Source organism: Leptodactylus fuscus, chromosome 4 (assembly GCF_031893055.1).
Source record: "Leptodactylus fuscus isolate aLepFus1 chromosome 4, aLepFus1.hap2, whole genome shotgun sequence".
Lineage (NCBI taxonomy): Eukaryota > Metazoa > Chordata > Amphibia > Anura > Leptodactylidae > Leptodactylus > Leptodactylus fuscus.
Window position 1 is genome coordinate 186,701,813 of NC_134268.1, and position 20,456 is coordinate 186,722,268.

Sequence of the window (20,456 nt, forward strand, 5' to 3'; positions counted from 1 at the left end):
AACCAGCTGATCCACAGGGGTCCAGAAGTGGCAACCCCATTTGATCATCAATTACAAAGTGCCAGAAAACATCTTTAATCAAAGAACACCCAATTAAAAGAACAGCAAATTCTAATTATTCACAGGCCTGTCCTAGGCATAAGTCAGCACGCTCCTTTGGGCCAAGGCCCCACGTTGCCGAAATGCAGCGTTTTTAGTTGCAAATTTTGCTTGAGCCAAAGTCAGAAGTGGATTTAATAGAAGGGAAACGCCTAAAAACTTCCTTTATTAAGTTTCCCATTACTTTTCAAGCTACTACTAACTTTGGCTCAAAAAACTGCAGCAAACTTTAAAAAAATCTGTGTTTCGGCAACGTGGGGCCTCAGCCTTAGGTTGAGGCCACACGTTACAGAAATACAGATTTTTTGTTGTTGCAGATTTTGTGTTTTTTTTTTTTTTTTTTTTTTTTTTTGAAACAAAGCCAAGAATGTCTACAAAAAGAATGGGAAATATATAGGAAGCGGTTATACTTCTCTCTTCTGCTCAATCCATCAAAACCGCAACAAAAAAAGCAGCGTTTCCGCAACGTGGGGCCTCAGCCTTAAGGAGGATCTCTTAGCCATCCTGATGTGTTGCTTTTTAAAAATTAGCATTTTCCATAAAATAACTATCCCGTTGCATTTTTATTAGAGTCCTAGTATTGTGCTGTTCCTCTTTAATTCCACCTGGAAATGTAAGAATAAATTAACATCTGGGCTTTACCAGTCAATAAGATGAGTCCCTCCCCCCCTCCCCCCAAAGCACTGACCGGACAGTATCGGAATATGTGGGTACACCCCTTTGACAGCAGGAATTTCAACACTAAGATGTTAATTTATTCAGAATTTACAGGAAAAAAAAACCCACAATGCAGAGACTCAAGAAAAGATGCTCCGAAATTGTTACATTTATGAGGAATTCTAGTATTTACTAACACAGACATGTCAGGATAGCTGAAAATAATTTAAAAAAATTAATAAAAAATAACCAATCCAGAACACAAAACCTTCTTAATCCCTGATTTGTTGGCACAATTTTTGGGTAATTTTCTCACCTATACCATTTACTTTACAAAAATTCTTAAAAATAAAACATTTTTTTTTTTTTACGTGAAATGCTGAATAAAGTCCTTTGTGCCTCGAATAAACTTTATTATGCAATTTAATTTTTTTTTAAATTTTACTTTACATTTCTGTTTGAAATTAGTTGCATAGATTACAAATGAAAAGTGACCTTGTGCTCCCGTATGGGCGACATTAATGTCATGTTTTGGGCTCCTGCCCCTAATAAATATTATATATACACCCTTACTATCAATGAAACTATTGAAATATTAAATTGGTGTATATAGGTAGATATTCACGGGGGCAGGTAACCTTTTGTCGGCACCCATTCAATTAATGCCATTTGGGAGCTCAAGCCTATATGGGGGAACAAGAAAGTTCTCTTCCCCCTCCCAATTTTTTAAAAATAAAATTTTTAATACAGAATTTATTAAATTCCACACACAGACAAAAAGGTTCTCGGTTTGATTTGACAGAATACCGAAATAGCAACACTGTTTAACATGAGCTTTGAGGTAATTGGTTTACATAGTTCACTGGATCTCAAGAGTCAGACCTAGAAGAAAAATGAAATATCCTGTAGGTAAAAATTAAACAAATCCAGAAGCTTTGCACACGTGTTTTGTTCCCTCCTTGGTGAAACAAAGGCACAAACATATTTTTAACTTTTAAAACATGTAAAAAGTGTTCCGTCACAGAGGAAATGATAAAAGATTTGAGGTCTTGTCTTAATCCATGAGTTTTACAGAATGCGCAAAAAACTTTTAAAAATGATATTTAAAAAAGAGCTGGGAAAAAAAAAAACACAAGGTAAAAAATATCCTTGACTGAACAGAGTAACATTCTGACAGTAAAGCACTTTTACTGGGTAATTGCTACAAAAACATTTCAAGGTGCCTACAGAACGCAATAGTCGTAGTGTCGTCAAATCATACAATCCATGGCTGGTGGTGTTGTGTTAAGTTATTGCTAATCCGCCAGATTAAAAAAAAAAATTAAACTGAATTGTTTGATAAGATGCGAATTCTGAATCGGAAGGATTTTTTTTTTTTTTTGTCAACGATCTAAATTTTAGACATTACTTTCAAGCAAAATGTACACAAAAGTATTGGATGTATACCAAGTACTATAGGCTGTCATATATATTAAAGAATTCTAGTTCTTTGTATACTTTAATAGGCCCTCTACTGACTCCAGTGTAGAGTTTTCTCCAGCCCTCGCCATTCCTGAGCAATCACAGTGCTGCTAGTTTTGGTGCCCAAATGCTAACTAGACTCTCTAAAGTCAAGTGGGTGGTTTCAGACAGGAGCAGGTTAGGGGGTCGGATTCTGAGCATACACTATCTGACAGATATGCCCACTTACATGCTCCAGCCTGACACCATCCACTTGACATTAGAGAGTCTAGTTATATCAGGCACTAAAAGTAACAGCACTGATTGATCAGGAATGGCGGGGGTTAGAGGAAAACATTTTTTTTTTTAACTGCGCCAGAATCAGTGGAGGTCTACCCATTATAGTATGGAATAGGTGGTGAGCTATCTTCAGAACATTCAGTCCCGATCATTGCTTAGTATAAAAGGCCTTGTGATTTTCAGTACAAACAAAGTCCCGTTTGGCGCTGGATCACATATTTGATGTAGCATTAAAAATAATTATTTTTTTGCAAGCAAATTCCCGGCTGTAACCCGTGGCTGCACTGCCGAAATTAACAAAAACATGACCATGCATTATGAATGGTTGGTCATCCCAACAAACACAGTGTAATACAATCGTTTTATGATTATACCGTGGTCGATCAGAATTTATTCCGAGCACAAATCTACCTGTGCAAAAGAACCCTTACACATTGATTCACCATCTACACTACACTTATGGGGCTGGACCAGTAGGAACCAGCTGATCACTGGGACTGATGACTTCACATCAGAGTTGTCACATTTGACAATTTTTTGTTAACTATTGAAAATATAATTCATATCTTCAGATTTATGCTTAAAAGGACCCAAATTATCCAATAAATACTTAATTTGTAGAAATTGCAGTGGTGAAATTTTTTATTCTATTACCACTATTAGAAACAGAATAATTTAAGGTTTTATTATTTATTTAAATTTAACACGACTTTAGCATTTTATAGTAATTTTATACTAAAGATGAGACAAAGCTCAAAAAGGTAAAAAAAAATAAATTAAAAAGATACAATAATTGTGTGCTAGCTGCTTTGAGATATACCAATATCTTTGTATCCGTTGGATATCTTTGTTTCTAATCCGGGGGCCAAATTGCTTGCACAGACGTAGATAAAAGATATAATTCTGCATGTTACTAGGGGCAAGTTTAGGAGTTTACGGTTTATAAATCGAGCTCAATAGTATTACAGCATGTAGCGTTCTTTTAGGCTGCCTCTAGTGGTGACTATTGGAAGTGGTACATTTAAAAGAGGTTATGATATGGAGCTCGGCTTCCTCTTTTCAGGAAGTGACATCACGTTGGTTGGTCACATGATCATTTGAAGGACTACGTGACCAATGGATATGATGTCACTTCCTGAGAAGAGCAAGTGGAGATCAATATCACAGTCCCGGACAACTGTATCCATTGAGGGGTTAGAAAAGAGACAGTGTAACAATTATCAGGACAGAATGTCATGTTATCTATTATAACTCTACGTAATAAATAATACTTGGTATACATCTTTACTGATTTCTTGTGATGACATCATTGGCTGGTTGATATTAAGTATTTTTTGGTATAAAAAAACCCCAAAACACAAAAAGTTAATATTCTGTTCTGTAAGACATTGAAACAAGAATGTAGCAAATTTTCCAAAGAGAGGAGAAAAGGGGATGAAATCTACACACGGGCCACGCTTTATGGTGTTACCATCAATGACAAAGCAACCATGTACTATAGGAAGGTGAATAGAAATGGAGGGTATTAGCTATACAATGCCAATATTGGCTCAGTATTACTAGAGCTGATGCTGCTGGCTAGCTAAAAGTAAAAAAATACATATCACTTTATGACTATGAGGAGGGTTCTTTTTTTCTATTATACATTTTTACTTAGATATGTTGGTGATGCCGCATATAGCATTGCCATAGGATCCCCATTTATTTTTATTTCAGTATGTTTTTATATTGCGTCCTTCAAAAATATAAAGTTTCCCAATTTATTTATTTTTTTCCTTTAAGAAATGTAGCAACAACTTAATACAGTGAAGCATCACCAACACCTGATTTATACAGAGGTATAAGGATATCAGATATTTAGGGACTCCACACAACAGCTGAGTACAGGGGTCGCGGTGCTCCGGAACAGGAGCAGTTCCATATATTGTCTAGGACAGGGGTCGGCAACCTTCTCCAGAGCTCCAGCTGCTGTGAAACTACGACTCCCAGCATGCTCCATTCACTGTTCCAAGTAGGCATGCTGGGAGTGTAGTTTTACAACAGCTTGAGTGCCGAAAGTTGCTGACTCCTGGTCTAGTCGCTGAGAATGGAACAAGGTGCTCAGGAGCGTCCCGGCACCTTCAACCAGCTCATTGGTGAGGGTCCTCGAAAACCTCTAATATTCATATAAGCAGCTATTAATAGTATTGATCCAGAATATTCCTATCCAGCCCCAGAATACAATAAGTTCTATGAATGAACTTGCATCCACGGTTTATATTAAATTATAACTTGTAGCATTCTGGAATATTATAAAATCCCAAAACGCGGTACCTTTTTGTAGCAACATTCTCATAGGTGGATCATATGGTCTTAAAGACATACAGTGTTATTGAAGACTATCAAATCAAATATGGCACTTATACTAAATACATTAAAGCTTCGGAAATTTTCTTATTTCTTTCTTAATGTTCGGAAGGAAAAGAAACACAGCCGATGCAAAGTTCAGTGAAACTGACAGTAAGCCTTTCAGGTTAACGACAGCAACAACAAAAAAATACATATATACAAATTTCATTGTGTATGCAAAGGAAGAGACCAATAAAAGACTGGCCTTGCGTGTTTGTGAATAGAAAGAAAAAGGCACATTAACAAACACAATATTTGTCTGTGTTGAGTTTTTCCTGTATTTTTAAATTCATATTTACTTGTCACCTTGAAAACGCTATCCAATTTGAAGGTGGCATGTTATAGAGCAGAAGGAGCGGAGCGGATTAATATATAGCTTTGTGTAAAAGATACAGTGTAACCCATTGAACTCTTTGTCTAGAAGCGTCAGGTTGGGGGTGTCAAGACAATTCAATACAAAGATGCGACTAGGGCCGCCCACTGGACTCTTAAGCCTAGATTTATGGCAGGTTATACTGAATATTTTCCCATAAAACTACATATCAATCTGTTTAGCTCCTCCTTCTCTATAACATACGGTTGTCAGATCAGATTGCTTGTTATTTTAACGGGTTCCCTTTAAGAAGTATCGTAAACGTTGCCCCCCATTTTAAGCTTATTCCTAAGTCAGTGGAAGGCTGAATCGGCTTGTTATTGAGGAGGGCCAGTTGTTATGGAGGCCTCCCCACCTAAATACTCTGTATCACTACTTGGTAGACCGCTTTAACTTTGACTACATCACCACTGAATTAAAAAGGGGGGACGTAATATGGTTTGACCTCTTCACACGTACGACAAAGAGGATCTGTCGGCTCTCCTGACATATCTACTTGAGTAAATGTTTGTATTTTTGAGTAAATTTTTGTATTTTCACAGAGAGTACAAGTATTCGCATTGGGAGTGGTGACAAGTCCTCACTATGAAGAATAAAAATACTGGAAATCCATACTTGGGCTAGAGAGATGTCACAACTGGGCTTCCGAATTTTGATCCCACCAGGAGACTTTTTTTTTTCTTTCCATAAAGTGAGTAAAGGCTTACTGTCTACTAGAAAAGGGTCAGTGTGAAACAGCCATAGCAAATGCGTGATCGATACCCAGTCACCTAATGTAGGAAGATAATCTACAAATGTGTACAATTATTTACAACGGTGCTCTTATATATAAAAAACACAAAAAAACAAACAAAAAAAAAAACTGAAAAAACAAACAGAAAAGTAGCACTTCCTAAAGATTTAGAATTTTTTTTTTCATTTTCCTTAATTTTTTTTAAACTCCCTTGTCAGAAAAGCCAAATTTACATTAAAATAGACTTACTACAAGACAACACAACTAAAAATATATAATAAACTCATACAAGTACAAAATTCTGAGGTAATTCTGGTTTGAGGTGGTCTATGGTCATGACGTTTTTTTTTTTTTTTTAATGTTTTTTTTTAAACTGTATTTTAGTTTATTTATTTTGTATTGTAAGTGAACCCCTTCACGTGTTGGATGAACACACTGTGAGAAGGTCAGTGCAATCCAGCACTTGAGGAGGTTGACCTTGGAAGCCACGGAAATTGTATGCGTGTGGTGGTTTTTTTTGTTTTTTTTTTAACATTGCTTGTTTTGCAAATGAAAAAATGTATCCAAGTATTGAATCAGCAGCATCAGAAACATTCTCTGACTTAGGCAAAATTCTGGCAAATCTGATGGGATCTGAATATGCACCGAGCTACACCAAGATACAGAGAAAGAATGCCCTATCGTACCTACGGGATGGTACGGTGATGGCGGTCAAAAGGATTTTAGCTTATGTTGACTGAATAGTTTGGTTGTTAAAGCTTTCATTGGCTGTATAATCCCATGGCCCGTTGACGCAGATGGAAAAAGAAATCAGGTACTTACAAGGGCAGTTGGATATCAAACGCTCCATGTAAATAACGTAGGCCTTTCTTTCTCTGTACCAGTTTCCTACGGCAATGCTTTGCACTTGACCAGCATCCTTCCCCTTTAAGAAGCAGTTACCTGAGAAGTAGCTTTGTAGCGATAAACCATTTGCCGATTGACGCAAAGTGCAACCACAGTCTGCCCTGCCCACGAATAGAACCTCCTAAATATTTAGCTCTCGAAGAAGAGAGAACATTCGGTTTCTAGTTTCTCTACATGTTACAAAGACACCCGTTAAGATCCGCAAAAGACACAACAGACGGTTTTTGGAGCGAGATATCCAGAAGTGATAACAGAAGTAATTACGGTTGTTGAGAAGGATTCCTGTTGGTGGAAGGTGTATCTTATGTAACAGTCTTCAGCTTACTACAAAGTTTGCAGCATTTTTTTGTAGGTGGTCTCCTGTGGGCCCTTGTCCGAGAAGGTCACACGTTTAGAGAAACCAACATAGTGTATCTAAAAAGGAGTTTGTTGAGGTTCTGAAGTACCTTCACCTTTCTGCATTCAAAAGTCGGCACCTGAATGCTTGCTGAGATGTTCATTTTTTTTTCCTGTTTTTCTTTTAATATACAATAAAACAACGTGCTGGTAAAATTGATCCAAACCTCCCCTCCCCCACAAGAAACCAAATATTAAAAATAAAAAAAGATAATAAAAAGTCAGGATAAAATAGCAGCTGCATTCATGGGTTTGTGTATGCCTGTGTGGGTTTTTTTTTCTTTTTTTTTGAGTTTATATGATTTTTTTTTTGTTATTTTTTTTCTTCAGTGTTTTACAATGAGTCTGGAAAGACAAATGTAACAAAATGACTCAGATACTGGACTCTTTGGGCGGCAAGTCCACGTTGGTGACGGATGTAACAATGGAAACAAGGCAGTCCGAGGTAGTGCCGTTCACTATTTTGCGGATCTGAGAAATACGTTCCTCAACACATCCAGCAGAGAGCCGCGCCTCTGCATCGTGGTCCCAGCACTCTTCAATGGTGACACATAACTGTGCCAAACCCTGACAACAAAGAAGATTCAATTAATAAAAAAACTTGCTTAAGGTTATTGAAAAGTTCATATTCGTGGCCGTTCCTTCATATCACATGAGAAGATTACTTAGAGCAGCGCATAGAGATTTAACAATTTGGTCCCAAATTTTTTTCATTTTTTTTCTTACCTTTTTACAATTTTGTTTGTGGTCTGCTGCTGGTGCCATGTGGCCTAAAGCTCACGTTATTGGCAAAACTAAACATTAACCTCAGTACAGCGCCGCACCTCCCATGAGGCGACCTGAAGGGACCACTTCAGGCGGCGCTATGCCGGGGCCCCGGGGGAGGGCGACATTTTTGCTGACCTAAGCCAGTCCAGGACAAGCTGTCCTGGACTGGCTTAGCGTCACCGTCTTGGCAGCCCGGCACGGGAAGCGAGCAGTGGATTGGGGCGGCCCTGTGGACGCAGCGCTGCTCCAGCGGCCGCCCCTCACGCTTGGCAGAGAGCAGGTCGTCTCCCTGGCTGCTAACGACGCTCGCTCCGCCCTCTCCACTCGGCCCCCTCCTCCGGGGGGGGGGGGGGGGGGGGGGGGGGGGTTCTGACACAAACCCTAGGTTCACCCCCGCCTCAGTAGTCGCTATAACTTATGATTTATGTGAATGATGTCAACAGTCCAGTCATCTGAGGTTCAAGACTTCCAGCAATGTGGCACCAGCAGTGGGTGGGATTTTTTTATTTTTTATTTTAATTTTACAACACATCTGACAACCCCACAGGCTGCTCCAATTCCTGGGCAACCCCTTTCTGTGAGTTCTGGGCTACAATACCAGATACAGTTCATGAGCAAGAATGACAATCCATTTTTTCATGGACACCAGAGTTGTAGGTTAAGGACAAGGAAGAATTTAATCATCTCGGCTCTAAACCACCATGGCAGGTAATGTGGTGGTCTAGGAAAATAAATGGGTTAAGGTTTACTCCTCTAGTAGTCTACGATAATGGAAGTAGTATTGCTCCCTTCTTTGTTGGCCACAAGTAGTGGGCGAAGGGGGTTGAAGCCATTCACCTTGCATCAGTGGCGTAACTAAAGTCTTGTGAACCTCGATGCAATCTTTTGTCCGGGCCCCCTACCTTATCCTTACAGCAAATTCTGGATCATGATGGTTACGGGAGCTAAGAAGTTTAACCCACCTTCATGTGGTTAGGGTAATCTGTGGGTCTTCTTGTCTTAGGGGCAGAGGAAGCTGTAATCTCAATACTGATGCCAGTGCTTATGGGCCCCCTAAAGCTCCTGGACCCCAGAGTGACTGCACCCTCTGCACCACCTCAGGTTACGTCACTGCCTTGCATTTTATTGTGTCCTATCTTTGATAGAAAGCAGAAGGTAACATCTTCACAGTACTCTGTTCCTCATCTTGCCATAAAGATCAGTGTGGGGCAAGACCAAAGAGAACACTATAGGTGAGAGCAGACAGACAGTTGTCGATGATCAGACAGAGAGATTTATGAGTGCGCTGTCAATCACTTAGGAATCCGTCACAGGGTCAGCTGCTGCTGAATCCCACACAATTGTTTTCCAATATAATCTTGCTTAAACTAGAAAACAAGTGTAATTTTGAATGCAAAAAATTTGGAAATTCCTGCACGGTATACAATAATTATTGCTGCAAATATTAAAAAGAAAATTACCGTATTTTTCGGACTATAAGATTTTGGGGGAAAAGAAGGGTGCGTCTTATAGTCCGAATGTGGCGCCTGGCACCCGCTGTACTAGAGAGGCGGAAGCCGGAAAGGGATAGACGCCGGGGCCTGAGACATCGCTGTGCTCCTCTGCCCTGCATGAAGCCAGCAGCGGGAGGAGTGATGCTATTCCGCTCCTCCATCCCCCTGCCGCTGGCTTCATGCAGGGCAGAGGAGCGCAGCGATGTCTCAGGCCCGGCACCTGTGCCTGCGTCTATCCCTCCCCGGCATCCGCCTCTCTAGTACAGCGGATGCCGGGTCAGTATCGGTGGCCCCTTCTCCCCCGGGGCCGGTCCCCACCGGCCCCATACCTGTAGAGTTGCAGGCCGGCTCCTGCGCGGCGATATCGCAGGAACCGACCTGTTCGGGTGACAGCCGGGAGCCTAATGAGCCGTAATACTAATAGACAGAATGTCCCATAGACGGCAATACAGTTGTATTGCCGTCTATGGGACTTGCAATCAAGTGACCGCAGGTTCAAGCCCCCGGGGGGGAATAAAATAGTAAAAAAAAAAAAAAAAAAAAAAAACCTTTAAAAATATAAATAAAAGTTCTAAATCACCTCCTGTCCCTAGAAAAAAAAAAATTATATATATATATATATATATATATATATATATATATATATATATATATATATATATATCATAAACCACCGGGTTTTTTTTTCAATACAAGGTGATCTAAGCAATAGATATTCCCCAAAATGGTATAACTAAAAAGTACAGCTGGCCCCGCAAAAAAAAAACACTCTATGCGTCCCCGTACAGCTGCAGGGTCACCTGTCTATGTGGCCTTGCAGCTGTTGCAAAACTACAACTCCCATATATTAAATATTTTACCATTTTTTGCTTCAAAATTTTTTTCCCTATTTTCCTCCTCTAAAACCTGCGTCTTATAGTCCAGTGCGTCTTATAGTCCGAAAAATACGGTAAATAAAATCATAGCTGGATTTCCATGCGGATTTTCTAAGAAGAGTAAAGATAAACTTACAGGGTGTTTCAACCAGTGTTCTTTGAATGCAGGACGCATCTTCTTGTGAACTACTACTTCTTGCAGATCTTCTAAGGATGGATGCTGACCAATCTCCTCTTCAAATGGCAACATATACTCATCGACAGGCCCTGGAGACATCCAATAATGCAAAGCGTAAACCAAAATTCAAGTCATTCTGTTTCCTATTCATTCTATTGTTTGCACTTCAGCCTTCCCGTTCTGTGCCCCCGGCGAAGAGCTATGAGTGCCGGTACCGTAGCTACTCAGTGTCAGAAGGGCGTTTCTGACAGTCAGTCAGGAACGCCCTTCCTCACAGTAGCGTCTATAGTGCAGTACTGTGAGAGGGGGCGTTGCTTACCGCCCAGTGATGATGCTGAGCTGTGAGGAACGCCCCCCTCCCCCCAGTACTTGTCTATGGACGAGCACTATCAGGAGGGGAGGGAGCGTTCTTCATCGTTCTCACAGTACAGCGCAATAGTCGCTACTGTGAGGAGGGGCGTTCCTGACTGACTGTCACAAACACCCTTCTGACAGTGAAGAGCTATGATACCGGCACCAATAGCTCTTCACTAGGGGCACAGAACATGAAAGCTGATCGGCTTTCCAGTGGTGTATTAAACCGCATGTGCCCCAAATGGTGAAGGGTCCTCTTTAAGTTCTACCCATTTCTAGTTTTGTCTCAAAGGAAAAATACAAAAACACAAACATGAAACAAAGCAGCCTTATGATGGCATGTGTACTGTGTCAATGGTAAAAGCGTATTTTTTAAGTTCTATGTGTTGTCAGGTGCCCTAAAATAGTTAGGAGATTGCCCAGCCACCTGAAACGTATGCCAGAAAATAATAAACTATGAATCAATTTTTGGACATATTAGACCAATTTTTTTCAGCATGTACACTTAGCTGTTGGTATTTCTCAAATTTGTTCATATTCCAAAAATTTGAGACAATTGTGACATGTAAACCGACCTTTACCTGCAGCTCTAGAAAACATAACAGGTACTGAATGACAAACTCCTCTCTGGTGTATACGACATATACACTAGTGAATAATGTTAGAGAGTCTTACTTTTTTTTTTCCGCACGCCTCTGCTCAGGGCATTATATAATATACCGTGCTGATGGATGTAAATGTTACAAAGCTGCTATCTATTCCAAATACTAAAAGCACAATGATAATACATGACAGAAAGAGTTGCATCGTAAAATCACTAGAAAGCTGTGATCTTCCTATGGCCCCTAGGGGGAGCCAGAGACTCACCGTCAGCAGCTGTACACCTGGATACAATTTCCCAGAGCACAAGTCCCATAGCATACATGTCTATCCTGAGAAAAGAATCTCGTTGGAAGTTAATTGCTCCCTCCAGCACCTCTGGAGCCATATACCGCCTGGTGCCAACCTGTGTGGATAAACAATGTATTCTGCATAAGACCAGAGAATATACTTTCATCTTTATAGACCACAATGCCTTACATAATAAGTATACATGGCAAACGAACCTGACGTTTTAGAGCCGTTTACTTAAGAAGGAATTCCCCAATAGAAATCTGTACTAAGAATTAGAGGGGCAGGAAAAACAAATTCCCAACTACTGCTCTACCAAACAATCCGTAAAATATATGCAATGTATATGGCTGTATACCAGTGTAGAAGAAGCCGGTACAGGCTGCAATAAAACAGTTTGTCCCCACTGAGTGAATGGCATGTAAGCCTGTATGGATTCAGGATTTAAGGCGGACAATCCACAACGCCAGGCTTAAAGGGGCTGAAAATTTTTGACACTGATGACCCAGTCAAGTGAATAGGAGCAGGGCTGCTTCTAGCTGTATACTGTATACATATAGTATATGGCTTCTGGCATCTGCATCCGCTGATCGGTTTAGGTGTCGGATCCCTGATTCTGATAGATCTATTCTGTGGATAGGTTATCAGTAGCAAAAATGTTCACATTCTGAACAACAATTTTAAACACCAAATGGGGTGAGGCACACCTGAATTATTAAGAGACTAGTAATCTAAGCCTATCAGGAACTGACAGATTGCATTTATAAGGGCGGGTTCACACCTGCGCCTGTGTCCGCTTTAGGCAATTCTGCTGGGTTTCCGTCTTCTGCCCCGAAAAACAGGACAGGGGACGGAAACCCAGCAGTCAGTTTTCAAACCCATTCACTTAAATGGGTTTGCAAAGTGCCCGCCCGTGAGCGTCTTGTGCCTGTCCGCAGCGAAACGGGTTTTTTTAACCGGACACAAAGTCGGACATGCAGGACTTTGTGTCCGGTTAAAAAAAAAAAGGTTTTGCTGCGGACAGGCACAAAAAGCTCTCAGGCGATCACTTTGCAAACTCATTCAAGTGAATGGGTTTGAAAAGTGACTGCAGGGTTTCCATCCCCTGTCCAGTTTCTCGGGGCAGAAGACGGAAACCCAGCAGAATTGCCTAAAGCGGGTATGGGTGTAGGTGTGAACCCGCCCTTATTCATGCTAGATTTCTGGTGTATTATAATACATTTGTCAGGCCGAGGCATTCCTCATTCCACCTTGCCCTCCACCCACTTCCACAAAAAGTGGCAAGCAAAGCACATAATGAACAATGGGCACATCCATGGCGCCACAATTATACCCATCTATGCCCATTGAGATTTTGCAAATTATACAGTTTGCAGATATTTTTCATGTGGATTTTGACCTGCAGAATGAATGATTAAATCTGTAGACCACAAGTCCCCTAAAAGCCTTCTTGTGGATGGAGCACAAGTGCACTTGTGTAACTAGTACTAAGTTCTCTGCTATGTGAATACTGGGACTGTGCTCGAAGCCCCAAACTGGAGAGCACTGGTCACACAAGCGCACTGGTGCGGCATTCACAAGAAGACTTTAGAGGGTCCACCGTTCTTCTGACTGCTGGGGGTCCTGGTGTCAGACACTTAATGGAACCCTTTAGTGGCCTTCATTATGGTGTTATCAGTGGACGTCCATCACCTGGCCCCCGTACTTTCTGAGCAGAGTATGGAGCCAGATGGGGGTGGCTCTGTACACTGTGCTGGGTTTGCAATAGTGTCGCCCAACACTGCACAAGTACTGCAGCCGCCTGCATCCAATTCCATACGCTATGCAGGATAATACATATACACACATAGACATACGCTGGTTTAACTACAGTATATATGTATAATAGAATCACCTGTCCATGTGTATCTCCAGGAGGCTTCCCAGGTTCAAACCGGACAGCTAACCCAAAGTCTGCCAAGATCGCTGTCAAGTCGTTTTTCAACAAAACATTTTTACTTTTGAAATCCCTAGAAAGGAAGAAAAATAAAAATGAATAGTCTAATAATCCAGACAATAATGTTACATAAGTGATGTGATAATTCATTGGGGCATTGAGAAGTTCTGTTTGACCTCGGCTCTAGACGCCGTATTCTCCAATGCTCTCATAATGATCAGGGTAAAGGTGTGCCAGCATATAGTCCACGTCCTCAGAAACCTGGCATACAAGGCAGAATACATCTCCTCTATAAGAAGAAATGATCCTTAAATCTTTCAATTTTCACATAAACCATTGAGCTTCATAATAAGTTGATCCTTCCCGTTCTGTAGAGATCACCTCTCAGCAGCCATCTCATTAGCATCACAGGCAGGATCACAATAACTACCCTTATGTATAGATAACACAGGATCCATCATTTACTATAGGTCATAATCACCGCTTACCTCAGTCCCCTCCCTGCACAGGTCGTAGAACACATTTTTTTTTTTAATGTAGATTGTGAGCCCCGTATAGGGATCGCAATGTACATTTTTTTTCCTATCAGTAAGTCTTTGTAGAATAGGAATAAATGCACGCAAACACGGGGAAAACATACAAGCTCCTTGTAGATGTTGTTCCTGGCGGGATTCAAACCCAGGACTGCAGTGCTGCAAGGCTGCAGTGCTAACCATTTAGCCACTGTGTTGCCCCTCCATAAAGTACATTACTGAACTGCTGTCCACAGTAAACCAGCGGCTCAGACAAGATGGCTGACACCATAGTCATGTATAGAAACCAGAGCTAAGCCATAATGTGTCTATCAATATATAGATTGAATTTGTGAAAATATAAATATATCATGAAATAGATGGATATATATATATATATATATATATATATATATATATATATATGATAGATAGGAGATAGATAGATAGATAGATAGATAGATAGATAGATAGATAGAGCAGACAGATAGATAGATGACACCATCTGCCATGTTTAAGACCTATGCAAAATATTAGCCTCACATATATTTGGCCAGAATTGTTTACCACATAGTCTATCAGTTTTCTTAGAAGTGACTTGTGATATAATCTTTAAGGATATCTATGCTACATATGGTTTTAATTTAATTACCGGCTGAACAGATGGCGGTGACTTTAATGCTATGCATGTACATCTGACAGCCAGTCCTCCTAGTGACAATCCTGATAAGAGCAAGAAAGGGCTAAATGTGATAATTAAACAAGTAAATACAGTTTGCTGGGAGTGTCGTGTAGTGCCAGACCGAAAACTGTAATAAAGAAGGAACGCACACATTGCTCTCTAGTAAAATCATGATGTAAGCGGCCCAAACCAGCGGAACATAGCCATCATAGTTCACACACACACACACATATATATATATATATATATATATATGTGTGTCTGTGTGTGTGTGTATTGTGAGAAGGTGACAGGCAAAGTGTTGGGGTCCAGACATATCAGCCCCCCAAAGATCCACCCGATCATATTTTTTGAACATGTACAGTAAGGCTGTTCGATAACGGGAATCTCCATTATTCCAGACTTATTTGTTCTGAATAATTTATAGACTACTGACATTTTTTCAGATTTGCATATGTCAAAGTCCTCTCAGCTGTGTCCGTGTCTATTAACATATCTGCAAAGGTCTGACGGTAATTTTTGTCTTTATAAATATGAAAAAGTTTAGGAATAAAAAGAATAATTATCAGAATAATTTCACGACTGGTTTCACCTAATGCATCCCCAGAATCAAAAATGGAGTGATTTCGTGGACTTCTAATTATTTCTGGTCCTCATTTATTTAAAAAGGGCTTTAATTATTCTTGTAATGACTTTTTTTTTTTATTGTCAATTATTTTTATTGTCAAAATCAGGTTTCCTGTATGATAGTTATCTGAATATTGTGGAGAGAAGGCTACAGGGAACACACATTGTCAAAATTTTGGTCAATTTGTATAAAATGATTTGTCAGGCAATTAAGGGGATTAGGGACGAAGGTTTGATAGAAATAGTGAAAGAAAATAAAGGAACATAAGGCTAAAGGTGGGATTACACATAACCATATTGTGATCTGGATCCAAGACTGTCAAAATTCTCTACTAAACTACTATACATAAGTAATCCTTGCTCTAACTTCCTCATTTCCTCTTTTACTTTGCTCCAAGGGTCTTATTTATAACATAGATCAATTAAGAATTTTTCTTTGTTTGCTTATTTGTATTCTTCTCCATGCGTCCATGGCGCTCCTCTTTCTCCTCCTTGTCAGAAAGTAAAAACTGGCTGCAGCAGGAGCCTCTCCCCTTCCTACAATATAAAAAGACTGCAAACCAAGCCTATTGGTTAAACCTCAACAATCCCCCAGCTAAAAATAAAATAGATCTCAGTATAGTGATCATGCAGAAACCCCTTCAGACTGACTTACACTGAGGCAACTAGATTTCCGGTTTACTTTTACCTTTTGTTTTTAGGTTTCCTGCTCCTTTAAGATGTTATAATGTGATCAAGTTTTTCTGTACTTTTAGCAAAATAATTTCCGTTACCGTCCAAGATATTACATTAATTTGCCGCAGACAATAATAATTATCACCGTCAGATGGGAATGATATCTGTGTGTCTAAGTACCAAAGGGTTACGTGGAGATGATCAGGATTAGGTGCAGATTCTCTGCATGGATTTCAATGTAAAAAAAAAAAAAAAACCACATGTAAATCCTGAACTTGTACATGTATCCTATGGCTAGGATCCCATGTTGCAGAAAAGCTGCTTTTATTTTTGATGCAGACTTTGCTGCAGTTTTTTTTGAGCCAAAGCCAGGAGTGAATAGAGGAGAATCGAAAAGTATAAGAGCTGCCTTTATATTTCTCATTCCCTTCCAAGCCACTATAGACTTTGGTTTAAAACTGCAGCAAAATCTGCACCAAAAAGTGACTTTTACACAATGTAAGGCCTTAGTCTTACTGGTAGGCCCCTGGCACATGACCGTCTGCTATCCGTGTTTTTCCCAGATAGTACACGGACCTATGCACATGACCATGTATTACACAGATCAGTATGAAGGCCACCAGTCTGGGCTGCAGAACTCAGGACTGGTCTTATTCCTGTACAGTTCCGCGGCCGTGCGTCTGCAACTCCCATTCACTGAATGCACAGGTGGCACACACATGACATCTGGGCGTCATCCGTGTCTTTCAATCATGGCTGGCGACCCACACACAGTAGTGTGCAAGAGGCCTATCCTTAGAGTATACTCACAGAGAATTAGGAAACTTTTCAGGAATTGGGAAAGTTTTTTTTTTTTTTTTTAAATTAAGATGATGCGGATTTTGACGTGTTTTTTGATGCTTTTTTATGTGTATTTTTGCTCCAGCACACTGCATGGACCTGGAAACTTCACATTAAAACAAAAAAAAAAAAAAACAAAACAAAAAAAACACTAGTGGCTTTTAATGTAGTTTTTGCAATAAAAAAAAAAAAAAAAAAAGTGTCAAAAACATCTCGTGCTTTTTTTCCCTCTGCCATGGATTTCAATAGGTTTTTTCAAGGCTGAATCTGCTGTTTTTTCTTTTTTTTTTTTTTTTTTTTTACCCTCTAGCCGGGAAAAAAAAAAAAAAAAAAAAAAAAACTAGAGGAAAAAATTGCTACAGACTCCCAATGAAATGAATGGGAGGTCGTTTTTTAGGCAGATTCCTCCTCAAAATAAGCCTACGGGCTAGTTCACATGGGGCTGATTAAAGGGGTGGATTTCGTTTCAAAATCAGCCCCTTTAAACCCGTGTGTGAATATACCCTTCCATGAGCATTCCAGTTCTAGACGACAAAGGTTATTCTTAATATAAAGTAAATTATACAATTTTCTGTGATGTTTTCTTAATCAATTACTTCCAGGCAATAGTCATATGGTCTGAAGAGACTTTTAATATGGAGGGGCCCAACTGGTGACCGTGTAGTTATCAGAGACCGCTATTGTAATACGCAGATGATACAGTCACATGAAAGCAGAATACACTGTGTATAAACGTGTTAGATCCACATAATATGCAGAGCATCACATGTGGAGCAATACTAAAGTGCATACTGGTGCGTGTTACCTAAACTATTCAGGAACTTGGGAGGGGGACAGCCAGCCGGACAAACCCCAGGAACCTGTGATGTGGAGGCAGCAGAAGGGCTCGGCATCCCTTGTACATTCTCCATTCACAAGCTATAGGTGCCCACATTATGCCCAGTATGTGACCAGTACGCATTTGAAAGACATTAAAAGAAATGTACAATATGCAATAATATGCTTCATACCCAGAGATAATGCACAATAAATAGCACACGGCCGCTTTGTAATCTCAGCCCCCTATATTCTGGTTATTTCTTATCTGACCTGATGGTGTCGCTGTTGTCACGATACACAAAGAAATACTGTCAGTAAAAAGCTAAAGCAGCAAAACTGCAAACAGGAGCATCTGGACTAATATATTATCCCAGCTGAGCGAGACGTATGAATGGAGAATCTCAGGGTGTATTCAAGGGAATTTTTTTCTAGTGGACGTTAAACCCATCTCTGAGTCAGCAGTCATCGTTTTATTGTGAGACATGTACTAAGCGGACATAGATTGGATAGCTTATACCCACTGATAAGGTTTGATGGAAAGTCTCCTGGATTATTACAGTTATACACAAGAGAAGAGTCAGCCAAATCCACCAATTTCAGGGGGACCAGATGGACTGCTTTGTGTATTGGGCCTCTGACTGGAACTGTAGAATTTCATCAAGGCCCAGCCAGTGCCACCCCTATGGAAAACACATGCACACTCAGCCGAGAGGAGTATGCAGGTGTACTCAGAGAATCAGGAGTAATAGGAGGAGATTGACCTCAAAAGCGCCAAAAGTGTTCACCTTTAGGGCTAGTTCACACGGGGGCAATGAGGCAGATTTTGACAACAGATTTCGCCTCAAAATCTGCCTCCATACAATGGTGGTCTATGGAGACTGCAAGCAGAAAAAAGAAGCGACATTACCTTTCCTCAGGCGGATTTCACCTGAGGAAAGCAATAGAAGTGAATGGGAGATGAAAAACGCCTAGCGTTTTTTTTGCATAAAAAAAAAAAAAGCTTTTTTTTTTTTTTTTTTTTTTCCCACAGTCCATTCACCGCCTGGCGTTTTCTGAAGAAGTTTTTACCAAAAACTGCTCCAAAAAATGCCTCAAGGTCAAAAAACTGCTTCGAAATTAGGAAGCGTTGTTTTTTGTTTGTTTTTTCAGGACCAAAATAAGCCAGGAGGTTTTTATATGTGAACTAGCCATAAGGTACATGGACATGGTGGAGAGGAAGAGAAATCTGAGGTAGACTTCCACCCCTTTGATTTTATGCTGCAGTTTGCACTTGTGGATTAGGCGGAGATGAATGCCGCAATCACTAGCGTGTTTCGCACCGCAGGTTCTGTATAGGAGTCCGCCATGGAATTCGCAGCAGGTTTGAGGTATTTTTTCAATGTCCTGTTTTGGCCTAAGCCATTCACTGAATATAGTGGGAGGCAGATGGGGCAGAATTTGGCACCTCAAAATCGCCCCCAGTTCCGCTGTGTGAACAAGAAGCATCCAGTGGTGTCCATAATAGATAGGAAAAATCCATACAAACACGCTGTAGGAACAGATTGGCCTATCAACACACCATCGGTAGAATTCAGCCTCCCGTCCATCTGTCTATTCTCTACATAGGATATTTTGCATTTATTAAGGACACATAAAAGACTTTATATGGACTGACTCTGTACCATTTACTATTGCTTGTCAATGTCCACATCTTGATTCATACACTATTGTCTGTACTTTCCATAATCTTGGCTAAAATTATTTTTGCATATTAATATTCATTCCGGACAATGTACTGCTTGTTCTAATTTTTTTAATTTTTCTTATTTTTTTAAAATTCATTTTATATTTAATATTTTGGTCATATTGCACACACCTTTCCCTTATTTATATGGACTCCTGAGTATTGAGGTTCAGTGCACAACAAATAGCCGGGGTCATCACTATAAAGCGGCCAAAGCTTGGTCTTTGTAAAGATCCCTGCAGTCCTGGCTGTCAGGCCGCACCTATCAGCTACTTTTTGCAGTGCCCAAAGCACTGAACACCTGGTTGCAGTCAGTGGAAATATGGAGGCAAATTATTTAATACATAACCTATCTGCAAACTTTGCGATGTAGGCTCATATACTTATAAAGAAAAAAAAAAAATTATAAAAGAAATTTGAAAAAAAAGAAAAGAAAAAAAATCAGGTTTGTAGGAAATGATTTCTGCTCTTTTCCTTTTTTCCTCTTCTACTATCCAAATAATTGATACCACGTAGGAAAGAGACAGAGTCCAACTGTGCCAGGCGGGCAGATACAGCTAGACTCAGATGTACCAGTTTTGGGTAAGACAAAGTAGGTAGCTCAGGTGATGGTAATGATCCCGCAGAAAGCCATGGAATGGAGGCAACGTCTAATTTGTCACATAACTCTTTGGCAGAGAACACATTAGTCAGAGCAAATCAGTTTCACCCAGCTTGAGACTGACTCCATCTGCACTGGTAAAGCCATTACAGAGGAGCCGTCAGAACATTTATATTTTGGATAATGGGTA

The 20,456-nt window shown here is 40.1% G+C and overlaps 1 protein-coding gene across 1 annotated transcript in view; it reads right to left on the reverse strand.

Annotated features, from left to right (window-relative positions):
* Window positions 1-6,358: 6,358 nt before the first annotated feature.
* Window positions 6,359-20,456, reverse strand: part of ACVR2B (activin A receptor type 2B) — a 132,187-nt gene continuing 118,089 nt past the window's right edge. The window contains exons 8-11 of the mRNA XM_075271538.1: window positions 13,746-13,860; window positions 11,828-11,966; window positions 10,565-10,695; window positions 6,359-7,859 (exon numbers count right to left, since the gene is read on the reverse strand). Of these exons, the coding sequence (XP_075127639.1) occupies window positions 7,665-7,859; window positions 10,565-10,695; window positions 11,828-11,966; window positions 13,746-13,860 (580 nt within the window). The 3' untranslated portion in view covers window positions 6,359-7,664. The remainder of the gene's footprint in view (window positions 7,860-10,564; window positions 10,696-11,827; window positions 11,967-13,745; window positions 13,861-20,456) is intronic.